Below are 23,777 nucleotides of genomic sequence, written 5' to 3'. Positions count from 1 at the left end.
GTCTTGAGCTGTGTAGTAAGTGCAGTTAGCAGCTCATAGGAGCAGGATTTATCTTTGCATTATGAATGTGAAGTTGTCTTTGCTGTGAAGAGGCAATATAGATGGCTGAGGTTAGTTCTGTATTAAATTTACTGTGTTGGAATGAATTTCCTTCATGTGCCAATCATCTTACCTCAAAGATGGTGATCCTGCGAGCACATCCTGTTACAGTGGTTATAAAAGACTGTTAAAGTAATCGCTTAATTTAGATGCTACTCACTGGGTATCATAGACTTATCAATCAGGTATGCCTAATTATTCATCGGTGCATCGGAGAAGAGAACAAAAAGAAACACTTAAGTGATGTTTCCAAACTCTTCTTATTATTGTTGCAATTCAGGAGATTATATAATTTGACAACTCCCTTACACCCCATACATCCCCCACAAGGTTAAACAATTCAAAGTCTACAGCATGTGTGATTACAAAGGTTGACTTCTGTCTTAGTAAGACATTACAAAGGATTATTATGACAAAGCTGCATGCTCAGTATCTGGGACCCGTTAGTAAAATTTAACTACAATGCATTTTTAGTATTTCTTGCTATGCACACGGCACAAATATTAAGCACATTACACTACTGCATAAATTATAATTCAATGCTTTCACCAGACATAGACTTCAGCTGCCATGGCTTGCATTGCACCATAAAGAGTCCATAATTCTATAGAGTTGTTGGAGGCTTTCAGGTTGTGACCTCCTGTGTTGTGTGAATGGTAGTTGGATGAGTTGTGGTAATGGCTGCTATTTTGGAGGTCAGTATTGTTGTTCCTGGTGTTTATAAGCAAATGAATTCATAAAGCTTTAGAGACATGATGACTTGGCCTTTGAGGTTATTTGGTGATTCACACCATATTTTCTTGCTGTCTCTTACTATTGCTTTGTGGGTATTTATCCAGATGTAAAACTCTTTAAGGTTACAGTCACAAGCCCAAGGATTGCCCATTAAATATAAACCAGTGAGTTTAGGGACTGACTGAATTGGTCCAATAGGGATGCTGGTGAACTTGTTGTTGTTAAGCCTTAATGTCCTTAACTTTGGGAGGGATGAGAATATGTCATCTTGTAAGCTGCTAAGATCATTATTTTCTACATTAAGCTCTGTTAACGTACCAAGATCAGAAAACATTTCCTTGTCTAGCCTGGTGATATTGTTGGAAGAAATAATCAACTTGTTTAAATAGTTGAAATTATTAAATGCAGTAAGTGGAATATCCGTTAATTCATTGCTGCTCAGATCAAGGTCTGTAATGTTATTACCATCACTTATTGCACCTGGAAGCTTCTGCAGTTTATTTGCATTCACTTTGAGTTGCTTTATTCTATTTAGCCCAAACAGCATTTGGTCTGGAAGTTCTTCTAACAGATTTTTTTCCAAAAGTAATTTTTGGAGATTCTTTGATTTGGCCAAAAAATGCTGCGGCCACAGTTTTACTTTGTTGTCATTTATATTGAATTCGGTGAGTTCTTGGTTATTGTCCACTAATCTTTCAGGAAGTTCAGTGAGCTCATTTTCATAGAGGCGAAGGACTTTTAGATTGGGTAATTTGCTGAATATGTCCTCCGGTAACTGAGTCAGTTTATTCTTTGCTAGATGCAGCACTTCGAGTTTTCCAACCGCATTGAAAATCCCTGGAGGAAAAGAAGGCAACTTGTTGAAGTTTATGTAGAGCTCTTCCAAGTTATGCAGGTCATCAAAAATTCCTTGATCCAAAGAACTAATGTTGTTGTACTTAAGTACCAGCTTCTTGAGATTAGTAAGATTACTGAAGACTCCAGCCTTAAGTTCATGCAACTCTGCATTTCCAGATATCTCAAGTTCAGTAAGGTTTTGTAGATTATCAAAAGCACCAACTTCTACTGAGCTAATTTGATTATTCATGAAGAATATTTTTTCCAGGTGAGTCATGTACTTGAATGCATCTGAGCGGATGGTTGAAATTCCAGTGTTCACTAAGAAGATCTCGGTTGTTTTAGGGTTAGTGGATTTAGGGACCTCAGTGATGGTTTCCTTCATGAAGACTTCCTGGTGAGCTTCAGGGCAGTCATACACATTTTTGCAGGTTGTAGGAGAAGTACAATCAATGGCTCCAAATAAAGCAATGAGTAGCAAAATCATTTTATTTCTGTACAAAGAAAAAACAAATAAAGCATTAGTCTCAGGCAGGCTTACACATCGCGGTATATATATTGGACCATCCATCAAATGTGAGCAAACCCACGTTTGGCCAGGTTATTGTCCTTCTAGCCTTTCTTTCAGAAGGAAACTGATGTCAGAACTGATTCCATAATTATCTATGGGATCATTCATGTATCCAGCGCATGATTAAAGGGGTAGTCCCGCGCCGAAACTGTTTTGTTTTTTTTCAATAGCCCCCCAGTTCGGCGCGAAACAAACCTGATGCAGGGGTTTAAAAAAAACCCCACATAGTACTTACCCGAATCCCCGCGCTCCGGTGACTTCTTACTTACCTTGCGAAGATGGCCGCCGGGATCTTCACCCACGGTGGACTGCAGGGCTTCTCCCATGGTGCACCGTGGGCTCTGTGCGTTCCATTGCCGATTCCAGCCTCCTGATTGGCTGGAATCGGCACACGTGACGGGGCGGAGCTACGAGGAGCAGCTCTTCAGCACGAGCGGCCCCATTCAGAAGGGAGAAGACCGGACTGCGCAAGCGCGTCTAATCGGGAGATTAGACGCTGAAATTAGACGGCACCATGGAGACGGGGACGCTAGCAACGGAACAGGTAAGTGAATAACTTCTGTATGGCTCATAATTAATGCACGATGTACATTACAAAGTGCATTAATATGGCCATACAGAAGTGTATACCCCCACTTGCTTTCGCGGGACAACCCCTTTAAGCATCAGCAAGAAAATCATGTCATCCAGTGTTATAATTAGAGATGAGCGAACGTACTCGTCCGAGCTTGATACTCGTTCGAGTATTAGCGTGTTCGAGATGCTCGTTACTAGAGGCGAGCACCACGCGATGTTCGATTTACTTTCACTTTCATCTCTGAGACGTTAGCGCGCTTTTCTGGCCAATAGAAATACAGGGAAGGCATTACAACTTCCCCCTGCAACGTTCAAGCCCTATACCACCCCCCTGCAGTGAGTGGCTGGCGAGATCAGGTGTCACCCGAGTATATAAATCGGCCCCTCCCGCGGCTCGCCACAGATGCATTCTGACAGAGATCAGGGAAAGTGCTGCTGGTGCCGGAGCTGCTATAGGGAGAGCGTTAGGAGTGATTTTAGGCTTCAAGAACCCCAACGGTCCTTCTTAGGGCCACATCTGACCGTGTGCAGTACTGCTGAGGCTGCTTTTTGCAGTGTTGCACTTTTTTTTTTTTTTTTGTATATCGGGCGTGCAGAGCATTGCGTCCGCAGTCTGCAGTCATTGTACAGAATAAAGGGCCAGTACTGGTGAGGCAGGGAAAGAGATATTCAGGCTATATAGGCAGTGGGCTTTTTCCAAAAAATTGGGGAAAAATACTATATTTGGGCTGCCTGTGACCGTCTTCAGTTTACTGCGTGTCTGCTGGGAGTAGTAGTCCTAATTAATACGCAGCTAAGCGTTACAGCAGGCTTGCGCAAAATTGTTTCCTGGATCTGCTGTCTCTGTTACATCAGCGCCGTCATCCCGCCAGAGGGAAACAGTATACATAATATTATACGCTGCCTACAGTATCTATCTGCTGGGGGTTGTAGTCCTAATTAATACGCAGCTAAGCGTTACAGGAGGCTTGCGCAAAATTGTTTCCTGGATCTGCTGTCTCTGTTACATCAGCGCCGTCATCCCGCCAGAGGGAAACAGTATACATAATATTATACGCTGCCTACAGTATCTATCTGCTGGGGGTAGTAGTCGTAATTAATACGCAGCTAAGCATTACAGCAGGCTTGCGCAAAATTGTTTCCTGGATCTGCTGTCTCTGTTACATCAGCGCCGTCATCCCGCCAGAGGGAAACAGTATACATAATATACGCTGCCTACAGTATCTATCTGCTGGGGGTAGTAGTCCTAATTAATACGCAGCTAAGCGTTACAGCAGGCTGGCACAAAATTGTTTCCTGGATCTGCTGTCTCTGTTACATCAGCGCCGTCATCCCGCCAGAGGGAAACAGTATACATAATATTATACGCTGCCTACAGTATCTATCTGCTGGGGGTAGTAGTCCTAATTAATACGCAGCTAAGCGTTACAGCAGGCTTGCGCAAAATTGTTTCCTGGCTCTGCTGTGCGTTCCGTAAGGGAAGTCAGCCTCCAACCACAGGCCAATAAGCGGCACATTTAATTACAGCGTTCTGTTTCTGCACTACTGGTAATACAGCATGCTGAGGGGTAGGGGTAGGCCTAGAGGACGTGGACGCGGGCGAGGACGCGGAGGCCCAAGTCAGGGTGTGCGCACAGGCCGAGCTCCTGATCCAGGTGTATCGCAGCCGACTGCTGCGGGATTAGGAGAGGCATGTTTCTGGCGTCCCCACGTTCATCTCACAATTAATGGGTCCACGCGGTAGACCTTTATTAGAAAATGAGCAGGGTGAGCAGGTCCTGTTGTGGATGGCAGAAAGTGCATCCAGCAATCTATCGACCACCCAGAATTCTGCGCCGTCCACTGCTGCAACTCTGAATCCTCTGGCTGCTGCTCCTCCTTCCTCCCAGCCTCCTCACTCCATTACAATGACACATTCTGAGGAGCAGGCAGACTCCCAAGAAACTGTTCTCGGGCCCCTGCCCAGAATGGGCAGCAATGGTTCCGAATCCTCTCCCACTGGAGGAGTTTGTCGTGACCGATGCCCAACCTTTGGAAAGTTCCCGGGGTCCGGGGGATGAGGCTGGGGACTTCCGGCAACTGTCTCAAGAGCTTTCAGTGGGTGAGGAGGACGATGAAGATGAGACACAGTTGTCTATCACTCAGGTAGTAGTATTTGGAGTAAGTCAGAGGGAGGAGCGCACAGAGGATTCGGAGGAAGAGCAGCAGGACGATGAGGTGACTGACCCCACCTGGTTTGCTACGCCTACTGAGGACAGGTCTTCAGAGGGGGAGGCAAGTGCAGCAGCAGGGCAGGTTGGAAGAGGCAGTGCGGTGGCCAGGGGTAGAGGCAGGGCCAGACCGAATAATCCACCAACTGTTTCCCAAAGCGCCCCCTCGCGCCATGCCACCCTGCAGAGGCCGAGGTGCTCAAAGGTCTGGCAGTTTTTCACTGAGAGTGCAGACGACCGACGAACAGTGGTGTGCAACCTTTGTCGCGCCAAGATCAGCCGGGGAGCCACCACCACCAGCCTCACCACCACCAGCATGCGCAGACATATTATGGCCAAGCACCCCACAAGGTGGGACGAAGGCCGTTCACCGCCTCCAGTTTGCACCGCTGCCTCTCCCCCTGTGCCCCAACCTGCCACAGAGATCCAACCCCCCTCTCAGGACACAGGCACTACCGTCTCCTGGCTTGCACCCACACCCTCACCTCCGCTGTGCTCGGCCCCATCCACCAATGTCTCTCAGCGCACCGTCCAGCCGTCGCTAGCGCAAGTGTTGGAGCGCAAGCGCCAGTACGCCGCCACGCACCCGCACGCTCAAGCGTTAAACGTGCACATAGCCAAATTTATCAGCCTGGAGATGCTGCCGTATTGGGTTGTGGAAACGGAGGCTTTCAAAGGTATGATGGCGGCGGCGGCCCCGCGCTACTCAGTTCCCAGTCACCACTACTTTTCCCGATGTGCCGTCCCAGCCCTGCACGACCACGTCTCCCGCAACATTGTACGCGCCCTCACCAACGCGGGCGGTTACTGCCAAGGTCCACTTAACAACGGACACGTGGACAAGCACAGGCGGGTTGGGCCACTATATCTCCCTGACGGCACATTGGGTGAATTTTGTGGAGGCTGGGACAGAGTCAGAGCCTGGGACCGCTCACGTCCTACCCACCCCCAGAATTGCGGGCCCCAGCTCGGTGGTGGTATCTGCGGCGGTGTATGCTTCCTCCACTAAACCACCCTCCTCCTCCTCCTACGCAACCTCTGTCTCGCAATCAAGATGTGTCAGCAGCAGCACGTCGCCAGCAGTCGGTGTCGTGCGGCGTGGCAGCACAGCGGTGGGCAAGCGTCAGCAGGCCGTGCTGAAACTACTCAGCTTAGGAGAGAAGAGGCACATGGCCCACGAACTGCTGCAGGGTCTGACAGAGCAGACCGACCGCTGGCTTGCGCCGCTGAGCCTCCAACCGGGCATGGTCGTGTGTGACAACGGCCGTAACCTGGTGGCGGCTCGGCAGCTCGGCAGCCTCACGCACGTGCCATGCCTGGCCCATGTCTTTAATTTGGTGGTTCAGCACTTTCTGAAAAGCTACCCACGCTTGTCAGACCTGCTCGGAAAGGTGCGCCGGCTCTGCGCACATTTCCGCAAGTCCCACACGGACGCTGCCACCCTGCGCACCCTGCAACATCGGTTTCATCTGCCAGTGCACCGACTGCTGTGCGATGTGCCCACACGGTGGAACTCTACACTCCACATGTTGGCCAGGCTCTATGAGCAGCGTAGAGCTATAGTGGAATACCAACTCCAACATGGGCGGCGCAGTGGGAGTCAGCCTCCTCAATTCATTACAGAAGAGTGGGCCTGGTTGGCAGACATCTGCCAGGTCCTTGGAAACTTTGAGGAGTCTACCCAGATGGTGAGCGGCGATGCTGCAATCATTAGCGTCACCATTCCTCTGCTATGCCTCTTGAGAAGTTTCCTGCAAAGCATAAAGGCAGACGCTTTGCGCTCGGAAGCAGAGGCGGGGGAAGACAGTATGTCGCTGGATAGTCAGAGCACCCTCCTGTCTATATCTCAGCGCGTTGAGGAGGAGGAGCATGAGGAGGATGAGGAGGAGGGGGAAGAGACAGCTTGGCCCACTGCTGAGGGTACCCATGCTGCTTGCCTGTCATCCTTTCAGCGTGTATGGCCTGAGGAGGAGGAGGAAGAGCATCCTGAAAGTGATCTTCCTAGTGAGGACAGCCATGTGTTGCGTACAGGTACCCTGGCACACATGGCTGACTTCATGTTAGGATGCCTTTCTCGTGACCCTCGCGTTACACGCATTCTGGCCACTACGGATTACTGGGTGTACACACTGCTCGACCCACGGTATAAGGAGAACCTTTCCACTCTCATACCCGAAGAGGAAAGGGGTTAGAGAGTGATGCTATACCACAGGACCCTGGCGGACAAACTGATGGTAAAATTCCCATCCGACAGCGCTAGTGGCCGAAGGCGCAGTTCCGAGGGCCAGGTAGCAGGGGAGGCGCAGAGATCAGGCAGCATGTACAGCACAGGCAGGGGAACACTCTCCAAGGCCTTTGACAGCTTTCTGGCTCCCCAGCAAGACTATATCACCGCTCCCCAGTCAAGGCTGAGTCGGCGGGAGCACTGTAAAAGGATGGTGAGGGAGTACGTAGCCGATCGCACGACCGTCCTCCGTGACGCCTCTGCCCCCTACAACTACTGGGTGTCGAAGCTGGACACGTGGCCTGAGCTCGCGCTGTATGCCCTGGAGGTGCTTGCTTGACCTGCGGCTAGCGTCTTGTCAGAGAGGGTGTTTAGTGCGGCTGGGGGAATCATCACAGATAAGCGTACCCGCCTGTCAACCGACAGTGCCGACAGGCTTACACTCATCAAGATGAACAAAGCCTGGATTTCCCCAGACTTCTCTTCTCCACCAGCGGACAGCAGCGATACCTAAGCAATACGTAGGCTGCACCCGCGGATGGAAGCATCGTTCTCTATCACCATCAAAAACGGGGACCTTTTAGCTTCATCAATCTGTGTATTATATTCATCCTCCTCCTCCTGCGCCTCCTCCTGAAACCTCACGTAATCACGCCGAACGGGCAATTTTTCTTAGGCCCACAAGGCTCAGTCATATCATTTTTGTAAACAATTTTTATACGTTTCAATGCTCATTAAAGCGTTGAAACTTGCACCTGAACCAATTTTTATTTTAACTGGGCTGCCTCCAGGCCTAGTTACAAATTAAGCCACATTAACCAAAGCGATTAACGGGTTTCACCTGCCCTCTTGGTTGGGCATGGGCAATTTTTCTGAGGTACATTAGTACTGTTGGTACACCAATTTTTTGGGGCCCTCGCCTACAGTGTAATCCAATTAATTTTTTGCCCACCTGCATTAAAGCTGACGTTACATCAGCTGTGCTGGGCACTGCAATGGGATATATTTATGTACCGCCGGTGGCTTCCTGGCACCCACCCATGCTGTCGGTCCACACGGAGTTGTAACTGCATGTGTCCACTTCTAAAGAACCCCAGTCTGACTGGGGCATGCAGTGTGGGCCGAAGCCCACCTGCATTAAACATGACATTACCTCAGCTGTGCTGGGCACTGCAATGGGATATATTTATGTACCGTCGGTGGGTTCCAGGGAGCCACCCATGCTGTGGGTCCACACGGAGTTGTAACTGCATGTGTCCAATTCTAAAGAACCCCAGTCTGACAGGGGCATGCAGTGTGGGCCGAAGCCCACCTGCATTAAACATGACATTACCTCAGCTGTGATGGGCAATGCAATGGGATATATTTATGTACCGCCGGTGGCTTCCTGGCACCCACCCATGCTGTCGGTCCACAGGGACTTCACAATAGGGAGTTGTACCTGCCTGTGTCTATGAATTAAAAACCCCGGTCAGGTTGGGGCATGCAGTGTGGGCCGAAGCCCACCTGCATTTAATCTGACATTAGCTCTGCTGTCCAGGGCACTGCAATGGGATACATTTATGTACAGCCGGTGGGTTCCAGGGAGCCACCCATGCTGTGGGTGCACACGGAATTCCCATTGCGGAGTTGTACCTGCCTGTGACTATTTATAAAAAACTGCGGTCTGACTGGGGCATGCAGACACCTTGACAGAATGAATAGTGGGTGGCATATAGGTTCCCCATTGCTATGCCCACGTGTGCAGCTCCTGATGGCGGTTGCACAGGATTATATTTCTCATTGCTTCTGTACAGCATTGTGGGCTATCGCCCCGCTCCTTTTAAAGAGGGTCGCTGCCTAGCCGTGCCAACCCTCTGCAGTGTGTGCCTGCGGTTCCTCCTCATGGCAGACGCACTTATAAATAGACATGAGGGTGGTGTGGCATGAGGGCAGCTGAAGGCTGCACAGGGACACTTTGGTGTGCGCTGTGGACACTGGGTCGTGCGGGGGGGGGGGGGTTGGGCAGCATGTAACCGAGGAGAAGTGGCAGCGGAGTGTCATGCAGGCAGTGATTGTGCTTTGTTGGAGGTAGTGTGGTGCTTAGCTAAGGTATACATTGCTAATGAGGGCTTTTCAGAAGTAAAAGTTGTTGAAAGGGGGGGGGGCCACTCTTGCCGCTATTGTGGCTTAATAGTGGGACCTGGGAACTTGAGATGCAGCCCAACATGTAGCCCCTCGCCTGCCCTATCCGTTGCTGTGTCGTTCCCATCACATTCTTGAATTGCCCAGATTTTCACAAATGGAAACCTTAGCGAGCATCGGCGATATACAAAAATGCTCGGGTCGCCCATTGACTTCAATGGGGTTCGTTACTCGAAACGAACCCTCGAGCATCGCGAAAATTTCGTCCCGAGTAACGAGCACCCGAGCATTTTGGTGCTCGCTCATCTCTAGTTATAATGTCTGGCTATGTATCCAGATCGGAGCACAAAGTGCACTAAAATGTTATCAATTGTGTCCAACTCATATGACTTCTGATATATTGAAACCCAGCATTACAGGCAGATGAAGGGCTCCTTCACAGGAGCATATGCATGCACATAACACACAGAGAATTGATTTCATTAGGTTTTCTCACACTTTCTTTATTTGCGCATGTGGAAAAAAATGCAGTCTGCTCTACTCATTGATTATGAGTTATTACTGCTTAAAATATGATTTTTATTTTGCGCGATAGAATTTTTCCGCTACTTTGACATGCAATGGTGGCAGAATGATGACAAGAGTGGCAGTCTAAGGAGCTTAGCTGGATTCAGCACCAAAAGTTCTCCTAGTGTGTGAAGCTTCATTGCTCTAGAGTCATTGGAACTGGCTTGGCAATGGATTGAAATCGCCACTTTTTTCAGGTTGCGCGCTGTAATCACAAGACAACCCCCTAGATAAAGACCTGTAGCTCGTGAACCAAAGCACTGTGAAGCCTAATATTTTGGCTATCTTAGTTTAGGGTCAGGTTCTATCTTTGTGCAAAGTTTCATTGAAATCAGAGATGGTCGACTGGGAGCGTTGGTTGAACTGACATGGAATGACCCATATTACATGCATATTTGATGTGTACTGCATATTACGCGCATAAAATACATGGACCACATACGCCCCTGTGAGTGAGCCCTCAACTAGAGCATTGAAGAGATGGACACTTGGTAGTGTTTAAATTCAATATGGTCCCTTCCAATAATTCCACCAGACTGCCACTAGATGTCACTAGTGTTTAGGTTGAAAGCAGGGCTTCAGATAAAGGAGGTTCACATCAATTCTCTGCAGATCTCAACTCTCTTTGGCTATTTCACAACCCTCTGCTCATCCTCCTTATATCCCTTATTTATGTTTTTGGTCTGGAGTTGTGTAACCACACAATACTGATTGTCCCACCAACCCCTACCTCCCACATTGACGGTCCATCAGACTGCACCACAGCAGGCAAACCCATCCAGCAACCGACCTCTACAGGAACTGCTGCTGGCAATAGGGTTACTACCTGGTCGGTAATTTGGTACTAAGGCTGGTGCCGGAATTTATTTTTTACAGACAATGTAATAGCCAGTAAAAAATTATTGAGGTTGCCAGCAGCGGCCGGATTGTGACCCTCACTTTGATGCACGCAGCGCCCCCCACCCATTACTACTTTGGCCATTAACAGGGGTCACTATTACTACTGAGGCTACTGCAGAGATCATAATTACTATTGGGGCCACCGTGGGGGTCACTGTTAGAACTGGGGTTACTATGGGGGACACTATTACTACTGGGGCCCCTAATGGAGTCACTATTACTACTGGGGCCACTAACATGGTTACTATTATGACTGGGGCCACTATAGGGGAAACTATTATTTCTGCGGCCACAAGTGAGGTCACTATTATTGCTGGGGCCAGTAATCAGGGTCAGTGTTACTACGGGGGCTACTATTACTGTAGTACTGAGGGGATTGCTATTACTACTGGGGCTACTAACAGGTGCACTATCACTACTAGGGCCACTAATGACCGTCACAACTACAGCGGCCATTAACAGGGGTCCCCATTACTATTAAGGCCACTGCAGAAATCATTATTACTACTAGGGCCACTGTGGGGTCACTATTACTACTAGCACTACTATGGGGGACACTATTACTACTGGAGCCACCAATGGAGTTACTATTACTACTATGGAGGGCACTAATACTGGGGCCCTAATGGGATCAATATTAGTATTAGGGCCTCTAATGGGGTCACTATTACTAATTTGGTCACTTTCACTACTGGGGTCACTAACAGGGACACTATTACTTCTGGGGCCTCTAATGAGGACACTATTGCTAATGAGGTCACTAGCTAGGTCCATATTAATACAGGGGCCAGTAATGGGGGTCAATATTACTACGGGGGCTACTGCAGGGGTCACTACTAGTACTGAGGCCACTATAGGGATTGCTATTACTACTGGGGATACTAACAGGGTCACTATCACTACTGGGGCCACTAATTACTACTGGGGTCACTCTTACTACAGTGGTCACTAACAGGTGTCACTATTACTACTAAGGCCACTGCAGAGATCATTATTACTACTAGTGCTACTGTGGGGGGGGGGGGGGTCACTATTTTTACTGGGGCTTCTATAGAGGTCACTATTACTACTGGGGAAACTAATGGAGTCGCTATTACTACTGGGGCTACTATGGGGGGCACTATTACTACTTGGGCCACTAATGGAGTCACTATTACTACTGGGGCTTCTATGTGGGGGCAGTAATATGGGGACCCCTTAAGGGGTCAGTATTACTACTAGGGCCTCTAATTGTGTCACTATTACTAATGACATCACTATTACTACTGGTGTCACTAACAGGGACATTATTACTACTGGGGTCACTATTACTAATGAGGTCCCTATTACTACTGGGTTCACTAACAGGGACACTATTACTACTGCGCCACTACTGAGGTCACTATTACTCCTGGAACCAGTAACGGGGGTAAATGTTACTACGTAGGCTACTGCAGGGGTCGCTGGGGCCACTGTGGAGGTTGCTATTACTATTGACACACTGTGGGGGTTGCTATTAATACTGGGGCGCCTAATGGGGTAACTATTACTAATAGGGCTACTATTACTATTGGGGCTTACTTTTGAGGCCACTGCTGGGGCCACTTTCATTTTTGGGGCCACTAGAATCACAATGTTAAAAACCTATAAACGTCATGATAAGCTGTGCCCCCAACCAAACACCCAAACCACACAGCCTTTTGCCATGGTTGGTATTTTTTCGTGATAAAGGAGGGAACCTTAGCTGGGAAGAATCCACTCCTACTACTAACTGAAACCCAACAGAGGCTTCCAACATCATTGGGCTTCCCTTTTACCATGGACCCTGCTTGTCCTTTTCAGTCGATAGCAGTAACATGTGGCACACCACTGGATTTGACACATCAGGTGTAGTATCATAACACTGATGGGACTGCAGGCCTCTTACATGTAAGGCCAGCAGCACACGGGCAGATTTGCATTGTGGAATCCGGAGCGTCCACCTCCAGATTGCATAGCAAATACCGCCCATTGCATGCTATGAAAAAGTGCTTTTTACTCTACACGAGCGGACCATCCGCAGTACAGAAAAGAAGAAGAAAAGCAGGTACGTGTGGACACCGGCTGAGCACAGGGTCGGATTCCGCTGCAGGCTTCCGCATGTGGAATCTGACCCAGTCGTGTGCAGCCGGTCTAACTATATGGAGTTCAGAAGTCTGCTACAAAAGACAACGCCAATATTATAAGTGGCACATAATATTATAGCTGGGGCCCTGTTACAGCTTTTGGGGCCCATTAGTCAGGTTACACCTCTGACTTAAGGTGATTGCTTCTGCACCCCATTCCCACTTTCTATATCCCTGTAAACCCATATGCTGCTGTTCCTTAGTCCTGCCATCCTGCTGCTGCCACCAATACTGTGCCTGATACCGCATCATGTGCCCCTATTAATCCACCCACAGTGCTGCCCAATACCCCAAATACTATCATGTCAAAATAAAAATATCTTAACACACGCATGCAGATGAAAGCAGAGGCATAACTAGGACATGCTGGGCCCCAAAGCAGACTTAACTATTTAAAAGCAGAGGAGGCATCAAACACCATTGCTAAGCGACGGCATGGGAAATACAAGCAAAAAAAGCTGTACCACACATGACCACTGTACGCAGGGGTCACCAACTGGGCTCACAGCCTGAATCTGCTGCTGGCTTCCAGCATGTGACATTCGGCACGCTTGTGTGAGCCCGGCCATACAGTTGCAGCAAACTTGAGGGCTAATTCCCACAGACGGATTTCTGCCTCGTTATTCCGCAGCTATTAGGTTTCATTGAACCTAATAGATTTCTGCATTTCAATGTTCACCCTGCGAAATTCTACCGCGGAATTCCGCGGCATGCATGAAAGCACGCAAGCTCTAATTGCTGCGGGAAAACGCGCGGCCGACTTCCATTGTAGTCAATAGAAGCCATCCGTCACGCGATACTTATGCTGATTACGCGTCACCCTCCACTGCTGGCCGCGTCATCGTCCACTGCCAGCGTGTCATGTGCTGTACTGGGCATGTTCGCCAGTCAGGACTTGTGTGGCGGGTGCGGAGAGGTGAGTATGTGGTCTTTGGCAGGTGCCGCGTCGGACTTTGCTGCGATATTCCACTGGCAGAGTCCGACACGGCTGTGGGCATGAGGCCTTAGCGTGCCCCCCATTCACCGACTCACAATCACTGCACTATCCATACAGTTCAATGCAGAGTTTGTCTAGCTTGCATGCAGCCCTCTTGAAGTCTACGGAAGATATGGAACAAGACAAGGCCAGGCCACCTTTCTACTGAACTGCATAGAGGGTGCAGAGGCTGCAACAAACAGGGGTCACCGGACTCTTGTTCTTCTCATACCTGAGACCTGCACCTATGAGGCAATTATGGCATATGCTGCTTAGTACATAGACAAAAAGGGGTACTCCTAGAACTGTCTCCTGGTCTGGTCACCTGTTATAATAAGATGTCAATAAGAATTATTAGTAGTTGTGTAGAGATCTATTATCATTATCTAGAGTTCAGCAGCACCACTTCCATATAGAGCTCCAAAACAATTCATGAAGGAGGAAAAGTTTAGAAAGACCCCAGTGTGCAGACATGATGAGAGTAGTTTTCTGTAATCTGTTACCGGTGAGCCAGGCACAGGGCTAATCAGTCTAGTCAAGGAATAATTGAAATTTATAGGATGTACTTACATTTTCATGGATCTACTGTATCCCTCTCCTAGTGAATATTATATGGTGCTCCTGTGACCAAACTTAAAGCATAGTACAAAACTTTCCCAGAATCTGCTGAAACAGCCTCACATGTCTGCACAGTCACCTTCTACTCCAAAACCATCTGCGGGGATGAGATAAGACGCTGTCTGGTTTGATAATCTTTCTGTGCACATCTTGTGCCATGTATGCAGTTCTTCAACAGCCGGTCGAGAGGGATACTGCTGTATGAGATGTGAGCGTGTTGCGTATTTGGATGATCAGATCCTGGATGTAAATAAGCAGCTTGCAACTCGGAGATCCATTCACTTCATGTAAAGGAGTTTGCTGCTCACTGAGTGGGCACTCGCTGGGGCAGATAATGGGAAGTAGATGGTATCATGACTGTCCATCCTGCCACTGACTATGCCATTTCAAGGACATGACCGAGGTGGTGGTTGGGGTATGCCTCTATCCACAGTTCCTTAGGATGGGTCATCAATAGTTGATTGGCTGGGGGCTGGGGTCCGTAGCTCAGGACCCTAACCGATCAGCTGAGCGGGCGCATGCTGTCAGCGCCGCAAATACACAGAGGCCGGAGTGAAGACTTCCGCTGCTTCCGCTCTGACTTCTGTGTATTTGTGGCAGCATGCGCCCGCTCAGCTGATCGGTCAGGGTCCCAGAGGGGGGGGGTGGCGGGGGGCGACGGACCCCCGCCGTACAACTATTAATAACCTATCCTGAGGATAAGTCATCATTAGTATTCTCCCTGGAAAACCCCTTTAGCTACCAGAACAACTGCACTCGAGAACCTCGGTACTCCCAGTCCTTCAAACTCACTGGTATTTAAAGACACATAACCCATTAAAACAAAAAGGGGACACCCCACTACACATGGTTCTGTGTGATAGGTGTGGCTGTACTGCGGATTGGACGGCTTCCATTGACTTCAATGGAAGCCATCCCACACGATTCGCAGAAAAATGGAGCATGCTGCAATATCTACCTGCGCAGGCAATCCGCACTCCAGGAAAAAAGTCACATCCGCACGCTTTAAATTGTCTTGTGGATGCTAATGCATCCCTATGGACGGCGAGAGGAAAAAGAATTGCGCTGCTGCTCTATTTAGTTGGTAGTGGGCTGTCTAGACTGATATGCTGCAATAAACCGCAGTAGTGTGAACATGTGTTCTTAATATTTGTAACTAACAACAATCCTCTCCAATAAGCAAAATTAGGATTATATATGGTGTACTTCTTGTACGTATATACTAATAATTGCATTGAATATGCTTTAATTTTCGGGTCCAAACAACAATCCTTGATGTCCTAAATAACTCAAGCACTGATGACAACCCGATGTACAACAGAAGTATTTGCTTACTTGCTTCAGGACGATTGTTTTAAATATACAACAGCACCATCTTGTGGCTATTTCGAAGAATAACACAATGAAATGGTACGTGTTCAGTATCCATGGAGTAGGAGTTACAAACTCTATTTTGACTGTTTAATTGCTCTACTTCTATAGACACAAACTATTCATTAACACTTTCTATCATGTGACTGCCTGCAGTAATTCTCAATCTGTGCTCTTAGGCCTCAGTCAGACGGGCGTTTTTTCGCGCGTTTTGCGCATGCGTTTTGCGCATATATAGAACCAATAGTTCGCTATGATATCGGTCACATGTCCGCTTTTGCGAAAAATTATAGGACACGACGATTCGCAAATCGCGCCTATCTGTGTTCGCCGTTTTATGTGCACACCAAAATCATTTTTTTCGCCGGTCAGATGAAGTTTCATGCGCATTTTGATGTGCACGGCGATTTTTCTCCGGTCAGACGGGCGTTTTGCAGCGACGATAAACGCGGGTAGGTGCAGATTTTTCCCGCGATTTTTCGCCTCCGGTCACGCGATTTGCGCATGCGCATCCGACATGCGATGCGCAAAACGCGTGAAAAAACGCCCGTCTGACTGAGGCCTCAAGCTGCATATCATTGTGTATTGAAGTTTTGTTACTTTGCAGGGTGCTGCTAGGCACTGTTATTATTTAGCATTCTATGGCTCAGTTATTTGGTTACTGTATATCACTTTTATTTCACCACTCTATAGCGCTATTATTTGGTTACTGTACAGCACTAGTATTTGGGCAACACATAAGGAAAACAAAGGGGCACTTACACAATGTTTTGCCAGCAGGGGTAAATTGAACATTAAAACCACCAGGAGAAATCCCAATGGGCAGGTCAGTTCCTGAGGCCAGTGCTGTCCTCGCTGTACTGGTCACCTGAGGACTTTTGCGTAGAGCGATCATGTGAAAAGCACACGTGATCTCTGCGGGCAATACTCTGCCTCAGAGTTACCTAGTGTGATGCAGACTGCAGAGGCCAGGAGCAGCGGCACAGGTAAGTATACCTGTTTGTTATTTTAATGTATATAAAAGGCATTATGACTAAACTGGGTCATGAGGGGCATTATAACTGAATGGAGCATGAGGGGCATTATTATTTAATAGAGGCATAAGGGTGATTATTACTGAGTGGGGGCATGTGGGCCATGAGGGGCATTATTACTTAATGGAGGCATGAAGGGCATTATTACTGAGTGTGCGGGAAGAAGAAGGCAGTATTACTGAGTGGGGCATTAACAGTGGCACTCAGGGCTTATTCAGATGACTGTATATCGGCTGGGTTTTCACGCCGAGCCGATATACGGTGTCCTCGTCTGCGGTGTGTCACTTAGAGGGTAATGTGCAGGGATTTGGGAGAATTTACAGCTTGTTTCAGTACATTTCTGCAGCTCCCAGCGGGTCCAGCTTATTCATGAGGACCTAGGAACCCCGCCCACCATTTGTGATTGGCAGTTCTCTAAGTATGCAGTGTAATAGCTAGAAGACTGTCAGAGCAGGTGGGCGGGGCTATCAGCAACCCATGAATAAGCTGGACTCTCTTACTGGGAGCTGCAGAAACAAGCTGTAAGTTCTCCCAAATCCCTGTATATTACCCTGTAAGTGACACACTGCTGGGATCATTATACCTGTCACTATAATGTGCTGCCTTGAGCGAACACATTATAAAGTATTGACAGGTTCCCTTTAAAAAGTCCCCCACCTGATTTTGCATGTAAGGTATTATGTGCAAAGGGGAAAAATATGATGAACAATGTAATATAATCACCGGTATGCAAAACAAATGAAATGGGATAGGGGTGATAGGGGCGCTACCTCAGTCCTCCTACAATAACACAATTGATTAGGAAAGTATCTGCAGTTGTTTGCTTTTGTCACGCAGTATATACTGTATTTTAATTTACTGAATATACTGTACATTTCAGTTTTACATGGCATTCATTATCTTATGTTATTGTTAAATATTGTCTGTGCCAAATAATATCTGGTCTATTTCTCTTACTACCGCAAAATTCTGCCATGTCCTGAATTTCTTTACATGCACTAAACATTGCATGATTGTATATTATAACTTTTATTACAAATGCCACAAACCAGGCATTTACTGATTATTGTACACTGTCCATTAACTTTATTATTAGTAGCATTTAGAGATGAGCAAGCGCACTCGCTAAGGCAAACTTCTCGAGCGAGTAGTGCCTTATGCGAGTACCTGCCCGCTCGTCTCAAAAGATTCACGATGCGGCGGGGGAGGGCGAGAGCGGGGAGAAACAGGGGGGAGATCTCTCTCTCACTCTCTTCCCCCACCCCCGCTCCCCCGCAACTCACCCCTCTCCCCCGCCGGCACCCGAATCTTTTGAGATGAATGGGGCAGGTACTCGCATAAGGCACTACTCGCTCGAGTAGTTTGCCTTTGCGAGTACACTCGCTCATCTCTAGTAGCATTGTAATCTCCCTGATTTGATGACAATAAATGGGTATTTCACCGAAGGAGGATGAAATATGTTCAACGCAATACTTTTTGCTCAGCTGGGAGATAAGGCAGTGCAGAGGTGTCTGGTGTCAGCTTATCTTCTTCTCTCGGTGTTAGGGGAGACACCAGTCAGCCAAGCAGATGTCTGGTGGACAGATATTGTATGTGTATAGCAGGGTTAAGGTCCATTTACACGCAAAGATAATCTTTCAAAAGATTGAATGTTTTAGCACCCATTGGTACTTTATTAGCTTCATTTGCATGTACATGAACCTCCAGGAACTCTGCAATTAGCTCCATTGCTCAGTCCGGGGCTGCTGAGAGAAAACAATCTAATTTCTAGCTCCCGTGGAGATAACAGCCTGCTGTTTGTATTCTCGCAAGGGCTGTAGAGAGAATACAGTGTTATCTACTGCTTCCTTGGAGAACACAGCATGCGGTTTGAACTATGGATTTTAAGCTTAATTCACTGAAAAGGACCCACTAAATCTAATTTTTATTATTAAAAAATAACTTTTATTTATCCTATTAAAAATTGACAAACATGACAACAAAATTTTTTTTTTATTTTTTAAATAATGCCTCCGTTATCAATGCTGTGTTAGCAAAGAATAACAGTAATTTTGATATTTGTTATTTCTTTTGTGGAGGTATAAAAGTGTAATAGGGAACACCCTGAAATTGGTCTGTTACCCAGAGATACAAGGGTCACAGAGTAACCAGTTGGCCCAGATTCGGCCTTGACTGTATTAAGGAATAAACCGAAGGTCTCGTATAATTATTCCACTACTTTGGTGCAGTTTATTATAATTTGTTGAAACTGGTACACACGTAGTTATTCTCAAAAAAACGTGGATATTTAGGAAGATATTGCACTCCTAAGGCGCAATGATTGATATTTTTTTGCAATCGATGCGCCTTCTTTTGTTAAAACGATCGACGCGTTTCCTCGGCTCCTAATTATTTAGCCGATTCATCAGGATCAGAGTATCATGTTGTATTATTGTCCACTCAGGGATATATAACTGGGTGTTTACAAGATCGCACGAGAGGCGTGATGCTCAAATTACGATAAAGAGCAGTTAATTTTCCTAGCAATAATAGCCCACTTTGGTTACCAAGTTAGAGGCTACTTTACTGGAAAAGGAGATGTTTGCTCAGATACAGATATGCGATTGGGTCTATGATGACGTCTGATGAGTTTAGGGCGCAATCATAGAAACATGTAATGCACTGCGGTGCTGTCATGCGTGTTATGTTTGCCGTTAAAGAGGCAATTATAGATGAGTGTATATGTTTCCACCATATAGTGCTGTAAGGTTATTCAAACGCCGAGAATGAGCTGAGGTAGCTGAATGAGCTAGATAACATTGCTCATTGAAAAGTCAGCTAAATAACAGAACAGAACCATTATATCGCTACCAAAGAGATACTAGGATACTTACCTGCATCATCAGTCATCATGACATCCTCATATTTATCCTTTTTATTGTGCACTAACCAAATAATGCAAAGTGCTAAATATCATGAAAAACATCAAGGGACAATTTAAACACACTTGTCATCTATGGGGATCTCTTTATTTAGATTTGAGATTGATGCCAAGTGATTATGGAACAGGTTATCACACAGAGACACCATCTCCCCTGTTCAGATGCGGAGCGCTCCAGTATATGAAGCGCAGGCGCAGAGCATAGTTGGACGACACTTTGTCCTCTTACAAGCGCCGCGCTCCTGCACGATGTGCGCGTGCGCGGACTCGGCGGCACGTACCGGAATCTTGCATTAGTTACATCTATTTTCAACAGGTCACATGACCGGAGTCCTTAGAAACGCCCCTTGATGACTCGCTTGGCAACTATTTGTGGAGGACAGCACGAGCCCCCAGCAGAGGCGGTGCCAATTGTATTTAAACTCTGGCAGCCAGGCTCGTACCAGGTCTGCCAGAATATCATGAGACACAGATCTCAGCGGTTGCTCTGCGATTGTGTGTGTGTATGTGTGTACATTTGGAGTGGGCAACATCAAGCTAAACACTCCAAACGTTTGCATAGGCATGAATCAACTTAGGAGGTTAGCTGATTTCCAATGTGCAATGTTATCTAGCTCAGTCAGCTACCTCAGCTGTTTCATAGCACTTGAATAACTTCAATGGGCTATATAGTGGTGAGCTGACCCCCAATGAGCAATATCACCTAACTCATGCAGCTACCTCAGCTGATGCATAACACTTGAACAATCTCAATGAGCTACATAGTGGTTTGCTGACCTTTAATGAGCAATAGTATCTAGCTCATTCAGCTACCTTAGCTGATTCATAGCACCTCAATTATTTCATTTGAGCTATACAGTGGTTAGCTGACTTTTCAATGAGCAATGTTATCTAGCTCATTCAGCTACCTCAGCTCATTCTCGGCGTTTGAATAACCTTACAGCACTATATGGTGGAAACATATACACTCATCTATAATTGCCTCTTTAACGGCAAACATAACACGCATGACAGCACCGCAGTGCATTACATGTTTCTATGATTGCGCCCTAAACTCATCAGACGTCATCATAGACCCAATCGCATATCTGTATCTGAGCAAACATCTCTTTCCAGTAAAGTAGCCTCTAACTGGGTAACCAAAGTGGGCTATTATTGCTAGGAAAATTAACTGCTCTTTATCGTAATTTGAGCATCACGCCCCTCGTGCGATCTTGTAAACACCCAGTTATATATCCCTGAGTGGACAATAATACAATATGATATTCTGATCCTGATGAATCGGCTAAATAATTAGGAGCCGAGGAAACGCGTCGATCGTTTTAACAAAAGAAGGCACATCGATTGCAAAAAAATATCAATCATTGCGCCTTAGGAGTGCAATATCTTCCTAAATATCCACTTTTCTTGAGAATAACTACGTGTGTACCAGTTTCAACAAATTATAATAAACTGCACCAAAGTAGTGGAATAATTATACGAGACCTTCGGTTTATTCCTTAATACAGTCAAGGCCGAATCTGGGCCAACTGGTTACTCTGTGACCCTTGTATCTCTGGGTAACAGACCAATTTCAGGGTGTTCCCTATTACACTTTTATACCTCCACAAAAGAAATAACAAATATCAAAATTACTGTTATTCTTTGCTAACACAGCATTGATAACGGAGGCATTATTTAAAAATAAAAAAATTTTTTTGTTGTCATATGTTTGTCAATTTTTAATAGGATAAATAAAAGTTATTTTTTAATAATAGAAATTAGATTTTCTAGTGGGTCCTTTTCAGTGAATTAATCTAAACAATACTAGAACCCTACTGTCTCAGTGAATAAATGGATTTTAAGCTCACCTAAAAATCATCCTTCAGACGAAAAGTGCACGATGGTAGGATTTACACACAACGATTATTGTTATTGTGCCATTGTTTTACTGAATTTTGAGCGATAATCATTATGTGTAAAGACTTGCAATTGTCAGTCATTCCATTTTGCCACTGAGGCTTACTATACACTGAGACACTATGGTAAATAGCACAGGTACAACCTAGAAATATGCAGGCATTTCTTCCAACTTGCTTAGACCATCTTCAGGCTTGTTAGCCTTCATCAGTGTCCCCATACAGTCTTTCCATGGTGAGACGTATGGTTTTCTTCATCACACTATAAATTATGGTCCTTAATAAAATGTAATTGTATCTATGTCTTATCCTTTGTACTATACATATTAACCAATCTTACAGGGTGTACCGGTATCTTTACACTACATATAGCTCTGTGGAACGTATAACTAAATATTATCAAAAACGTTGTAGTACAGATTTCAATACACAGCACAATTAGGTAGAAGACAAGTAAAAACTGACAGTGATAAACTCCAGATCCAAAGAGTAAACTGCTGCCTTTTAACTGTGATGTGACCGGTGAAGGTACCATGGAGGTGTCATCCTGATTTGCTGTCGATATGACAGTACTCAAGGCACTTGAGTTGCTTTTTGCAGAAATGGTTTTCATCAAAAAGACCTCCGTTGTTGCATGTAATGTGACACTTTGTTTTAAGGTTCCTGTCGTTGGCGCACATGAGAATGTCATTTCCGTAGAAGAGACGCCTGTTTTCATCTTCAGTGTAGTAAGTGCGGAAGTTGGCATACTGGTATTTACAGTCGGAGTTGTGCTCTTGGAAGCTGTTGCAGATGCTTCATATCTCGTTTTAGGATGTGTAGTATATACAGTTGTGACTTGAAGATTGCTTGTTATTTGCATGATTGCAGTTGTCTTTTGGAGAGTTGTAGACTCAGATGTTGTCCCTTGTAGTCTTCTTAGTTGTACTGTAGTAGGTTGGGTGGTAGTGAGATTTGTAGTTGCCATGGTTGTTGTAGCTTGTTGAGTTGTGGTTTCCAAGGTTGTTTCTTGGGGTGTTGTAATTTTTGCAGTTGTAGTAGCTTGTGGGGTTGTATTTTCTGTGGTTACCATATTAGTCGTCTCTAGAAGTGTTGCTGGTTTCACTGTAATAGGTTGGGTGGTTGTATGTTTTATGGTAGCCATAGTTTTTGTAGCGTGTTTAGTTGAGACTTCCATGGTTGTAGTTTGCATTAAGGTTGTTACTTGGGGTGTTGTAATTTTTCCAGTTGTAGTAGCTTGGGTGGTTGAATGTTTTGTGGTTGCCAAAGCTGTTGTAGCTTGTAGTGTTGTAACACCTATGGTTGTTGTGTGCATAAAAGTTGTAACTTGAGGTGTTGAAACCCTTAAAGCTGCAAGCTTTGTTGTAAATTGTGTGGTTAGCATAAGATGAGTGGTTGACATAACAGTAGTTTTTTGAGTTGTAGTTGGTGGAAGAGTTGTGTGAGGAATGGTTGTTTTAAGTGTTGTAGGCATTAGAGTTGTCGGAGGCTTCACAGTAGTGACCTCCTGTTTTGTGTGAATGGTAGTTGGATGAGTTGTGGTAATGGCTGCTATTTTGGAGGTCTATTTTGTACTATATGTATTTTCCTCATCACCTCCCCCAAATAGCTTTCTCCCTGTCTCATCTTAGTGTTGCTGGACACAGTTTGTTTCTGTAAGAGGGTAATAACCCCCCCCCCCCCCCCCCATCTTGTTCATTAGCCATCTAAAGGTGGGTCAGCTGGTTGACTAGTGAAATGTAACAAGCCACTCCCAGCTGAAGTCCTGTAGCCAGAACTTTAAAGCAAGTTCTATCCTCCATGCCTCACTAGAGGCTGCCTCACCTGATGTCTCCAGCACTAAGTTTCCAGAAACAAGTGTCATGCTGTCGAATGATGCAGTTATACAGCGCAGTTCGACAGAGCAGGAGACAGGTATCATGCACAACTGTCCAAAGCCTGGAGGAAAATACTCTCCTCTTTACACTAATCTC

The 23,777-nt window shown here is 46.3% G+C and overlaps 1 protein-coding gene across 1 annotated transcript; it reads right to left on the bottom strand.

The window, feature by feature from the left end:
* Positions 1-340: 340 nt before the first annotated feature.
* LOC136626817 (carboxypeptidase N subunit 2-like) lies at positions 341-14,647 on the bottom strand. The gene is made up of 2 exons (XM_066601811.1): positions 14,534-14,647; positions 341-2,165 (listed from the first exon to the last, which is right to left on the bottom strand). The coding sequence occupies exons 1-2, from the start codon at positions 14,539-14,541 to the stop codon at positions 818-820; spliced, it is 1,356 nt and encodes a 451-aa protein (XP_066457908.1). The 5' UTR covers positions 14,542-14,647; the 3' UTR covers positions 341-817.
* Between the last annotated feature and the right edge of the window lie 9,130 nt (positions 14,648-23,777).

This window comes from Eleutherodactylus coqui, chromosome 1 (genome assembly GCF_035609145.1).
Source record: "Eleutherodactylus coqui strain aEleCoq1 chromosome 1, aEleCoq1.hap1, whole genome shotgun sequence".
Classification (NCBI taxonomy): domain Eukaryota; kingdom Metazoa; phylum Chordata; class Amphibia; order Anura; family Eleutherodactylidae; genus Eleutherodactylus; species Eleutherodactylus coqui.
This window is presented reverse-complemented; position numbering and strand designations above follow the sequence as displayed.